The sequence below is a fragment of the Pempheris klunzingeri genome, chromosome 6 (genome assembly GCF_042242105.1).
Source record: "Pempheris klunzingeri isolate RE-2024b chromosome 6, fPemKlu1.hap1, whole genome shotgun sequence".
Classification (NCBI taxonomy): Eukaryota; Metazoa; Chordata; class Actinopteri; order Acropomatiformes; family Pempheridae; genus Pempheris; species Pempheris klunzingeri.
In genome coordinates this window covers 9,626,601-9,639,311 of record NC_092017.1, presented here as the reverse complement: position 1 = coordinate 9,639,311, position 12,711 = coordinate 9,626,601, and the positions used below count along the sequence as shown (strand labels likewise).

General features: G+C 42.1%; 1 protein-coding gene across 1 annotated transcript; it reads right to left on the bottom strand.

The window, feature by feature from the left end:
- LOC139202325 (ras-related protein Rab-11B) lies at positions 1-3,910 on the bottom strand. Its single transcript, XM_070831767.1, has 5 exons — positions 3,765-3,910; positions 1,944-2,139; positions 1,661-1,854; positions 1,477-1,557; positions 1-716 (listed from the first exon to the last, which is right to left on the bottom strand). Exons 1-5 carry the CDS (start codon positions 3,802-3,804, stop codon positions 571-573), a joined length of 657 nt encoding a protein of 218 aa, XP_070687868.1. The 5' UTR covers positions 3,805-3,910; the 3' UTR covers positions 1-570.
- Between the last annotated feature and the right edge of the window lie 8,801 nt (positions 3,911-12,711).

Here is a 12,711-nt window from a genome sequence, read left to right as displayed (position 1 = left end):
TACTTTTGTCATGAATTTTATTGTAAATTTATACAGTCCTTAAATGTAAGGTAAAACAATGACAACGTATGCCAGATATTCTTCAATAAATACATAATGAGGATATTTTTGGCATGATGACTTATCTGATGTAAGAAGAAAGAAGAACCACACTGTCAAACGCTTAATACTGTCTCACCAGGTTGGAGTTAACTGCCTGTAGTTATTTACACAGCACCATCTAGTGGTAACCATTGAAATGTATTTCACAACCACCCTGTTACATGAGTTAAAGTTCAAACAACTTCACAGGCTTCATTTGAGACAGCAACGACCGCCTTGTTATGGAACCTTCACGTTGACTCCATGAACAACTTGACTGACCAAGCGACACGAAGGCTTGTTGAAGTTTTCTTTCATGGCAGAAGAGAAGAGCACGAGTGAGTTCAAAGGTCCTATGGAAAACAGAATGGAAGGCAGAAAGAAAAATAAAAAGGACAGAGTGACGAGGGAGTTGGCCGTGAGCAGAGCAGCGGGAGCAAAAAGTGCACAGGTGATGCTGGGGTGGAGGGAGTGTGATGGGGTTGAGCGTCACAGGCTCTGGCAGCACTGGAGTTTATTGCCCTTCTGCCCGTCAGTGGTTGGGGGGACACTTATGTCCACTACGTTGTTTCCTGGAGACTCGTCGTGCGCAGATCTGTCCGCTATCTGCTTCTGCGACACAATGCGGTAGATTTCTGCAGGGGGAAATTCAAGAATAATCTTCATATGTTTGAACTTCAGACAGGTGGATTCTCTGTATATGTATATGTAGCTGTGGCACTAGTGTCCACAATGATATTAGGGCCTGTGTCCATTTAGCATTTTTTTTTTCTGAGCACCAGTGTCTGTTTCCAGTTATCCCAATGATGACAGAGCTTATGCAGCAGCATGTGGCCGCTTACAGAAAAAAAAGCTGCACCCAGCTTCTTTTATTCTGAGTGCTCAGACTTTTTTGTGTGACCACTCCGAGCGCTTTAAGTTAAAAATATAATTAAGGCGGCAGGACTCATCACCCTGGTAACCTTGAAAATGGGAGAAGGTTGTTCTGGCCATCTGACAATCTGGAGCTTTGTGATACCTCGGACAGAAACTATTACAACAGAGACAGAAAAGGGCATTGAAATGTTGCTGCCGAGTGTTGTGCCGTTATCCTCCTTTCTCAGCAGCTGTCACACTGAGCGGTGACAGAAGGGACATCACCGTTATTAAGCTCATCAATATATGAAGGCAAACTTCTGCTGATTGGTGGTCATGGTGAAAAACAATGTCAAAGAGATAGAAAGAAGAGAGAAGAGAAGAAGAAAAGAGCTCCATCGCAGCGCTCCCCAACCCCCTTCCAGAAAAAAAATGCTATATGAACACGAGCCCGCACCCCGTCTATTCTGAAAGGTTAAATATGCACCACTGAGGCCTCCAGACATCACGAGACACAATGGTGTGTCTTGCTCATCCTACCTGTTAAAATGTTCTTGAATGCTTCTTCTACATTTGTGGAGTCCAGTGCTGACGTCTCAATAAACGAGAGAGTGTTCTTTTCTGTGGGAAGAGAGGAAGGACACATTTTAAACACCTATAGGGTGTTTTACAGATTATGACGCTGGCTTGGTTTGCTTTATTACAGCAGCACTTGGTGGTTTACCTGCGAAGGCTCGAGCCTCATCGGTGGGCACTGCCCTGAGGTGGCGGAGGTCGCTCTTGTTTCCAACCAGCATGATGACGATGTTGTTGTCAGCGTGGTCCCTCAGCTCCTTCAGCCAGCGTTCAACGTTCTCGTATGTCAAGTGTTTGGCGATGTCGTAAACTAGGAGAGCCCCGACGGCCCCCCGGTAATACCTGGTGACAGCATAAACCAGACGAATTCAATACTGTCCTCTACTGTTTTAATTCCAGCAGCATCAGCATACAAAGGTTTACACACTCACGCTGAGGTGATGGCTCTGTAGCGTTCCTGTCCAGCCGTGTCCCAAATCTGAGCCTTTATCGTCTTGCCGTCCACCTGGATGCTGCGGGTGGCAAACTCCACCCCGATGGTGCTCTTGCTCTCCAGGTTGAACTCATTTCTTGTGAAACGGGACAGCAGGTTACTCTTCCCCACGCCAGAGTCTCCTATTAGTACAACTGCAACAAAAACAACAACACTTCTTATAATACTCAAGGAAAACATGGCTCGCAAAGTATTCCAGTAGTTATTCTGTGGTCAGGAGTTCTGCCTCAAACAACCTTGTCTATTGTTTGTGTGTCTTTCTACTTTTTAAAAAAAGTGACAACACATATTAACATAAATGTACCACATTTAGCTAAATGGGTGATGCAGTAACTGCACTTAGACAAGTATCATTAAGTGAAGCCCTGTTGTCAGGGTATCATCCAGTCATGGCTGTTTTCAAAGTGAAAGCTGCTTTCTTTCTGTGCTGTGAAAACCTTATCAGACTTTGCCCTGCTGGGAGTCATGCAGGAAAATGCTGGAAAAAAAACTGCTCTATGGGAAATCTGACTCAACAGTTTCTCAAGGCCACTGTTCCTGTTGTTGTTACGAGTCATCAGTATCTCCCGTCCATTCCCGGCTGCCAAACAAGACCTGGGCCTCTTTGCCTACTGTACTTTAATACTATATTGCTAGATAGATGTGGTAAAGCTTTCTGAGTCTTCCTCAGTAAGCATCCCAAGTATTACATAACCTTTGAGGGGCAATGTAAACCAATCTCTCTCCTGTTGACTATTTAATGTTATTGATGTTTGCTTGAGATTCAGTCTTAGGGGTGACAAAAGGCAGGTTCCTCGGCCCTCCAAGGTGACTGATCTGATGGTTAGTTACCTCTACGAGCTGAGAGGAATACTCTTTTAAGATCCAACACATCCCACCAGTGCAACTTAGTTCAGGTCCATCATGTGATTTATGTTTAGGTGGAGTGCTTCAACATACCAACACAAACCTAAGCTGGCTCTTACGAAGAAAAATGCCACTTCAGTTAAGATAGCAAGCTCAGCAGCATGTTGTTATCAGGAAATTGAATTCCAAGGTGTTCAAGGACCATGTGACCAGTGACTCAGTGGTCCAGTCCGGTCAAATCTCTGAATGCTTAGCCATCAAAAACAGTCCCTGGTGTGCACCTGGAGCAGCTAGCAAACAGAGAATCAAAGCCACACCACAGTTTCCTCTTCCTTCAGTTCACAGGGAGTGAGTTTCCTCCTTCGGGCGACAGGCTTAGACCACAAAGGGAACTCTTGTTTCCTTTTCCATGATATTTAATCGATTTCAAGAGGAAGTATAAAGAAAACATGCCACTGTTGCTCCTGTTTACATAGCTAACTTTTAAAGTGTAGTTACCGGTGAGCACATCTTCTCCTCAATAACAATAAAGTTAAAGTTGTCAAAGCTAGTTATTGCGAAAGTATTCGCTCCACCCGTTAACTAGCCACTAGCATGTGGAGCTAACTCACCATACGCCCTACTTTCTGTAAAACTCATGAAGCAAAACAAACGATATGCAACTAACCTTGACACAAACATGAGCAGCAAAACACCTTGAATTAAAGTAAACGCGCCTGGTTAAATAGAAATGACGAGACTGAGAAGCCGCTACCACCATGAACACTTTGGCTAGCTAGCGCCACAGCTAGCTGCTGATGTTAGACCTGACCACTGACGTTAGCACAGCTAGCTGCCATGCTAACCCGAGCGTAGCCACTTTTCTTGCTAAGTAGCATCCGACAAGGTTGACTCTGGTGTCTGTTCCGCTTACCTTTGAACAAAAAGTCATACTCGTCGTCCCTGTTCCCCATGGTTTCACACAATCACCTCTCTGGGACTGCGGTGGTGACAGATGACACTCTCCCTGCCCGGATCAGGCTGCTGCGCCAAGATGACAGCGGACAATGCGCAGGAAGAGCGGAGCCGCTAACGCCACACGGTCACGTGACTCACCGGTAGGTAGCCCCCAGCTGGAGGCTAAACATGCAGGGACATCAAGTCCTGTGGTCTCTTGTTAATGTCTGTAAAACCATACAGTCAGAGCTGACATGCCCATATTGTCGCATCCAACACTGATTAGGTGTCTTATGACACTACTAATTACTAAATAAAAATACGTTTCATTTTTCATTATATTACATCATAAGCTGGTAATTGTGATCACTTATTTAAAAGTTTGCCATTGTCTGACACAAAAAGATAAATTTTTTTCTTAACCTAAAAATAATTAGTAGCAGTTAGACTAAAATATCCAAAAAGGGGAGGCTGGGTGCAACATCTCAAATTGCACCAACCAGAAAGGAGACAGAACCATGGATGTAATTATCCACATTGTCTGTGAAGGAAAAACGATGTCTCATACTTAGATTTCTCTGCTAAAACTCATTGTTATGTATGATTATTACATTATTACTACAATATTTTCCTCATACTTTCCATTGTTGCCTATGGATTTAAATCTGTCCAGTTTTAATAACCCTTCTGTTTTCTAACATTTGATATCTTTGTCAAATGTTAGCTTTATTGTTTCTAACCAGCAGTGTAGCCTGTGTCATGGGACGTACAGCAGGGGCCAATTATAACACATCATCAAAATCCTGTCCGGTTTAGCAATGACATCAAAATAGATGGGGCCTTTTTTATAATAATACAAGTAAAATAATCTGTGTTCAGTTTAGTTGTCTATGTATGTTCTGTTCATTACATGTTTTGTGGTACAGTCCAGTGGTTAAGAGAGCCAGTTTCTCATGCTTTCAAAATCTCCACTGTCTATTTATCAGTGGACAAGTTGTCTTAACTTTATAGGGATAATATAGGCAAAACCCTACTGCCATATTGGCCGAATAAGTTTACACATTTTAAATATTTTAAACATGGTGCATTCATAACATCACAAATTGCAGCAATTACAAATGAGACATAACCATGAAACTCTGCATACGTTTTGTGGTGATCTCTCTCTGCCTGCCAAAGGATATGATTATATATATGATTAATAATAGATATCTTAAATTGTTTAAAATACATGGATATCCTTGGGAGTTTATTACAGCTCTTGGTATTTATATGAAGGTGTTACATGTGAAGTTTAAATTGCCCCTACACATGGGGGCAGATGCAACATTCCTAGTGTTTCATTCAATATTGTGACTCTAACATTGCTTGTAGAAACATTTCATGACTGTTAACAAGTGTAACTCAGCGTGAGTTACCTACATAAAATTGTATTCAAATAGTTCCAAAAGGTTATTAAAGTAACATCCAAACCAAAAGTACTACAATTGTCCCTGGTCTTTCATGTAGATGAGAAATCCTAAAACTACTGTGGATGAAATCTTACAAGAAGAGCTTGAATGTTAAAAAGTCCATCTCCATGACGGCTGAGCAAACTTCATCCGATGATGAAGATCTGCGCTGCAGCCTCAGATATAACTATCAAGTTCTCTCTGAAACAGTTCTAACAAAAACTGAACATTGTAACTTTATTGGGGGGAACATTTTTAGCAGGATTGATGTCCTGGACTGCATTAGTTTTCGTTTGGTGAAAACTGGCACCTATTTGACCACAACAAATTCCTCTTAGGAGCCAATCCTGCACTGAAATTGTTATTTAACCTGAATATACAAAAAAATATGTCAATATAATTTGTAAAATTATACTCACAAGCACTCAATACAGAGATGCCTTATGTGACTGTTCTTTTATATGTCATTTTATACATTATAGCATATAATATTTATATTATATGCTACAATGTATATATATTTATAATATTTAAATAATGATTAATAAAAGCAACAAAATCTTCAGATTTATGTAGTTGAGATCATGAAATGTTTTGCATGAAAAATGATTGTTTCAGCTGTAAATATTGTTGGATAGTTTATTTGATAACAAAACATATTTCATATACTATTAGTATGTTTAGCTTCCAAAAATCTTAACTTATAAAATGACGAGCAATAAAAAGTAAAAAGTGCAATATTTCTCTCTTATGTAGAAAGTGGAATGGAAAGAAAACACTCGAGTACAGTAGCCGACATATACCTCAAGAATGGATCAGATCAGCAATACATCATGTAGAGTAGGCTCTTACCCATAGACTGTATAAAATAGTGGACATTGTTTCCGGGTCTGAAAAGTGAAGCCAATGGAGAAGTGCCTTAAACCTGCATTCTTTCTAATGGCCAGCAGAGGGCAACCCTGCTGAATGCAGAAAGAAGCCTGAATGAATGGAAGCCTATGAGAAAAAGACCCTACTCCTCACTAAAATTATAACCTCAGTAAAAACACTTTCATAATGAGTTTATGGTGTCAGTTGCTAATTTTAAGGCTTCAATACAGCATGATGTTCTTTCGGCCAATCATAGAGCCCCTTACTTCCTGCCAACCACAGTACTTCTTTCTTTCAGTTGACCAAAGCCCTTTACTTTCAGCCAATCAGAATATTTTTTTTCTTCCAATCAGAGAGCCCTTTATGTTCGGCCAATCAGAACATCTCTTTCTCTCAGCCAACCAGAAAGCCCGTTACTTTCAGCCAAAAAGAGGGCTTCCTTCTTTCAGCCAGAGAGCCCCTTACTTTCAGTTCTTTGGTTGGAGTTCAGGCTGCACTGACTGAGCTCCAACAAGATTGTAACAAAATGGGTCAGGTTTAACTTTTAACCCTAGAACACTAATGCCGGGTGATTTTCACCCACGCAACTGTGGTCACGTGATTTTCATTGTGTTTCATTGCGTGTCTTTTTTGGTTTTTTTCTCATTACGATTCTCTAATTTTTTTACTAATATTAGAGCCTTTTTATAGCGTCCCCCCCCCCACACACATTTTTTTGGTTTTATGAGACGTTGTATAGGGGAAAATAAAAGAAGAGTACTTCAATTTGCCGTGTAATGTTGTACTTTAATATATTTTGATGAGAAGTATTTTTTTATCGGGTATATTATATCGGGTCAAATATACCCGACGTTAGTGATGGTGTTACTAACTGTTAGGTTAGTGTTCAAGGGTTAATGAAAAAAACGTCACGATCATGACCTTTCTTTTTACTTTTCTACAAGTAATTTGTTTTGCAAATAAAAACCAACTTCCATTTTAACTTTGTAAACAATTTTTTGTGACATTTTGTCACTAGATTGCTCCATCAGACTGTGATTTTTCAAAAATAGATTAAAGTAAAATAAAATGTGCAATCACCTTTTTACAACAATAACAATAAGTTCAATCTGCGCAAAGAAAAACCAACAAATACAGACTTTTGGCATCCACCTATTAACAACCCGTTTTCCACTGCACGTCCTTTCAAAACAGCAATAAAGTTGTGAAAAGAAAAGACTTAGACTTCTTTTATTGATCCCCCATAGGGGTAAATTTACATGTTACAGCAGCAACAACAGACAAGAAAGAGTGAATAAAAGCAACATTGGAAAATAAAGCAGTAGCAAAATAAATGTGTTGTGATGATAAATAATTATTTACACTATAGAATATTTACATTACGGAATATTTACACTATGTATCATAAAATAAAATGTGAAATGTACAAGTATGGACAGGAATATCAAGGAGTGGAATGATATGAATGGAAAAACAGTGTGTTAACATCAGCCAGTGATGCTGCTATTAAAGAGTCTGATGGCTGGGTGGGTGCCTCAGCCTGCTGCTGAATGAGCTGCTGAGGGCCCCCACAGTCTCATGCAGGGGGTGAGAGGGGTTGTCCATGATGGACTTGAGTTTTGTTAGTGTCCTCCTCTCACCCACCTCCTCTATGGAGTCCAGGGAGCAGTCCAGGACAGAAGCGGCCCTCCTGACCAGCCTGTTCAGTCTCTTTCTGTCCCTCTCCGTGCTCCCTCCTCCCCAGCAGACCACTGCATAGAGGACTGCAGACGCCACCACAGAGTCATAAAAAGTCCAGAGCAGAGTCCTGCACACTCCAAAGGACCTCAGTCTCCTCAGCAGGTGGAGACGACTTTGGCCCTTCTTGTACAGGACATCTGTGTTATAAAGGGTTAGGGTTAAATGTAGTATTTGCCAAGAAATATTTAGTCTCTTCATTTGTGAGGGCTCAAGTCACTGAATCACAGTGTTATTGGATGCAATGAACCTGTTGTCCACTGCACATCTTTTCAAAACAATAACAAATCAAGGTAAATGTGTGACAAAAACAAGTTGTGAGGGCTCAGGTCACTGTATCACTGTACTCAAAACAAAAACAAAGAAAGTTCAATATGTGCAACAAAAAAGTGCAGGTATCTACGTTACTGTCGTCCCACTTTGTCTTCTTTGAATCTGAAGCGTCTCTTGTTTTTAATTGTTCACAGATGATGTCACAGTTGGCCATCACGTTGGATTAGTGACCTCACAGATGATGTCACCAGTTCTCATACTGAAGATTGTAAATAGACCTTGAAAAGATGAAACCCACTGAGTTGGTGTCGACCCGGCTCCCTTAGATGGGATGATGCAGCGGGTGTCCCTCACCAACAGAGGCCTCGAGTTAAGCCGCTGAGTCTCTGCAGGGTGTTCCCCCCGCTGTCAGATTCAATCGGCGTGCAATATCAGGTATAGGGGAAGCCCAGCTTGACTCGTTTCCGTCGCGCTGCCTCTGTTGATGTGCCGCCTGCGTCATCCCATCTTCGTATTTACATTTCAAGCATGAATTTTTATCTGGACTCAGGGCTTGGTTTGTGGACCGCCACTTTGAAGCCTTGAGTCCCGCTTCAAGGGCGTCGCCATATTGTTTTCATGGCCCTCGCCATCTTGGTTTTTTAGCACCAGAAGAGACAAACTGCAGCCAGTTTGTTGAATCCACGCACAATGTGATACAGAATTTTACTACTGTACTGCTGGTAGTTTAACGCCATTCATCGCCAGATATCCTCAAAGAAACAGCTGACCAGTCAGACAAAATGAAAAAGCCCTGTCAATCACACCCAGTATCATTACCATCAACTTTCTAGGAAACCAGTGGAGCCTACAGGAAGTCACTGCACCCTTAGATAGAGCCAGGCTAGCTGTTTCCCCCTGTTTCCAGTCTTTGTGCTAAGCTAAGCTAAGCAGCTGCTGACCCCAGCGCAAGTGTAGTCTCATCAGCAGCTGCAGCCAGTTTGTCTCTGTCCATCACCCGCAGGGTCGTCCCCTGTCACTAACGTGCATTGTGCTCTTCCTGTAGGCTCCACCGGTTTCTTAGAAAGTTGATGGTAATGATACTGGGTGTGATTGACAGGGTTTTTTCATTTTGTCTGACTGTTTCTTAGATGATATCCGGGGAAACAGCGCCACCAAATCGCCACTTGTGGTCACAAATGGTATTACATCGGTAGAGTTCAGAGCTCCCATAGAGAAAGAATGGAAGAAGTTGTGAGAGTTAATCAGAATCAGAATCAGAATCAGAATCACTTTAATAAGGTCTATAATTCAATCAAACTCTGCCGAGTTACAGTATCAGTAAACAGGACAATATGTGAGACTTTATGAAAGACTGGAATAATACTGCATGGTTGGATCGTGTGTTGATTTAATTGGATTTGATTGAAGTGTCGACTGTGGGGCCAGGGGGGGCGTCACCTATGACGTCATATATGACGTCACAGAGTCTGATTCTCCGAGGTTGTAAATAGGACCCGCTGCAGCCCTCAGGTTACTTCCACCCTCCCTCATATGGGAGTTGTGAGAGCTCCATTCACTATGCCGAGTGATACGGACGAATAGGCCCTAACAGCAACTTTCTAAGAATGCAGTGTGGCACTCTGTCCCACTTTGTTGGGATGCTCTCAGGTGGAGGGTTCATTACCTGTGAAGATCACGGGTAATGGATTTCTTTTCCCCAAAACATCATACAAATAAGCTAGCAGACAGCTTGAGCACGTGACAGCTGCCACGGTCTGTGTCTGCTCTCTGCAGTGATGAGTGTGTGTGTGTAACGTGCTCAGAGCTGACAGTGTGTCGCTGCTCTGCTCACCAGTTGCACAACATGACATGAGGAGATAAGTTCAGTGACTGACTGGTCCTCCTGTGATGCTGAGGACGCTGTGATCAGCTGTTTGGTGTCTGTCTCCCTCTGCTATGAAGAGGATGAATCGTTTTGGCTGCTGTCAACTTTCATCCTTATTTCTTTTCTCCTCAGAAAGGTTGGAGTTAACTCACTGCTCTCTCTGTTTAGTGAAACCTAACTTTCCTGCACTATTTGCTCTTGTCTTTTGTCATCATTTTTGACTGAGAGTTAATGGCCTGACAGTCCACAGTACTCATTTGGCACCAGTTTTACCCAGATACCAAATGTGAGCAGGTCTGTCATTCACTACCAACTTGTTTCCCAGTCAGACACAGAACCGTAGAGCAGCAGCACCAGTAACAACACGCTGAAACAACAAAACAAGAGCAGCAGGCAGGCAACACACCCAACTTTCAAGTAGCAGAAATGCAAAATGTACACGACGTCAATAAAAGCTACATATGTTAAAATGCACCTTTACTGTCTCACTCGAGGCAAGATATTACATAAATATGAATTCAGATATTCTAATCTAAATAGGACCCGCTGCAGCCCTCAGGTTACTTCCACCCTCCCTCATATGGGAGTGTAACGACGGACGGCCGTTACTCCTTGTTTATGGAGAGACTGTGTTGATTTGTATGTCATGCTGGTTGTTGGAACTTACCTCTGCCTGTCCTCTTCCTCCCAGGGTGTCCGGGCAAAAGAATTCCCCGGGGGTTCAGACGCCTCTTATAAGTTCCGGGAGGAGGATGCCATGTGGGAAGTGGGTTGAGGGGAGTTTTGTTTTAGATAAATGTAAAATAAGTGTGTAAGGTAATTAGGGGGGTATTTATTAAATAGATTGAGTAGGTTTAGTTGATTAATATTTGTTTAGTATATAGATTCAGTTAGATGTGGGTTGTATAAATGTGTGGTATTTATTTATTGTGGTTGGTAAGTTCCCGGTCAGGTGGTAGGTGCCTTATGGGGACAGGTATTTAAGATGGTGGTTTATGTGCCGGGAGGTTGTTGTTGGGTTTGAGTGAGCTGGAGCACATGCTGGAGAGGGGCCTGGTGCTGCACATTGACAATAAAGCAAATATGAAGGTGCATCTTCTTGGAGTCCTGAATTTTTCTTCCTGGGTCGCCTCCGCTGCTTGGGCAAACTGACAGGGAGTTGTGAGAGCTCCATTCACTATGCCGAGTGATACGGACGAATAGGCCCTAACAGCAACTTTCTAAGAATGCAGTGTGGCACTCTGTCCCACTTTGTTGGGATGCTCTCAGGTGGAGGGTTCATTACCTGTGAAGATCATGGGTAATGGATTTCTTTTCCCCAAAACATCATACAAATAAGCTAGCAGACAGCTTGAGCACGTGACAGCTGCCACGGTCTGTGTCTGCTCTCTGCAGTGATGAGTGTGTGTGTGTAACGTGCTCAGAGCTGACAGTGTGTCGCTGCTCTGCTCACCAGTTGCACAACATGACATGAGGAGATAAGTTCAGTGACTGACTGGTCCTCCTGTGATGCTGAGGACGCTGTGATCAGCTGTTTGGTGTCTGTCTCCCTCTGCTATGAAGAGGATGAATCGTTTTGGCTGCTGTCAACTTTCATCCTTATTTCTTTTCTCCTCAGAAAGGTTGGAGTTAACTCACTGCTCTCTCTGTTTAGTGAAACCTAACTTTCCTGCACTATTTGCAGGAGAACCGTAGAGCAGCAGCACCAGTAACAACACGCTGAAACAACAAAATAAGAGCAGCAGGCAGGCAACACACCCAACTTTCAAGTAGCAGAAATGCAAAATGTACACGTCGTCAATAAAAGCTACATATATTAAAATGCACCTTTACTGTCTCACTCGAGGCAAGATATTACATAAATATGAATTCAGATATTCTAATCTAACCCTTATACACAATGTGCAATCTTAAAATACATTCATATACACTAATCAAAACTGCCACGTGTACAACATACATGTTCCAATAACATGCAAGACTGACAATAAGAAATCCATCAATAGTGAGAAAAGGTACCAGTTTTAAAAAACTCTCTCTAAAGCACACAGACAAGCAGTGAAGTGATAAAACTGTAGAAATGTGAATGGAGGTTCTGCACAAAGTGACCGTATAGCTTTAATCAAGTTCACACATCCAGGCTGCACTTAGGCTCCCTGTTTATCAGAAATAGTCTTCAGTCCCTCTGTGTTACCTTGGTAACCTGCCGTCTAAACAAATATTGTATAGAATTTGTAGATTGTTTTTATTTGTAATATTTGGTTCCACTTGATTGTAGAAATACTTCAAAGTGGCGTTTTTGTCTTTCAAAACGGTTATAGGATGTTCATGAATGTGGGTAAAAATAGATTTATACCGGAACTGTGTCTGTCTGTCTATCTGTCTGTCTGTCTGTCTGTCACTCCAACGGGAAAACTAACAGGCTCCCCTGACTTTGGTCCAAAACGGGGAAACAGCGCCACTTGTGGTCACAAATGGTATTACATCGGTAGAGTTCAGAGCTCCCATAGAGAAAGAATGGAAGAAGTTGTGAGAGTTAATCAGAATCAGAATTACTTTAATAAGGTCTATAATTCAATCAAACTCTGCCGAGTTACAGTATCAGTAAACAGGACAATATGTGAGACTTTATGAAAGACTGGAATAATACTGCATGGTTGGATCGTGTGTTGCTTTAATTGGATTTGATTGAAGTGTCGACTGTGGGGCCAGGGGGGGGCGTCACC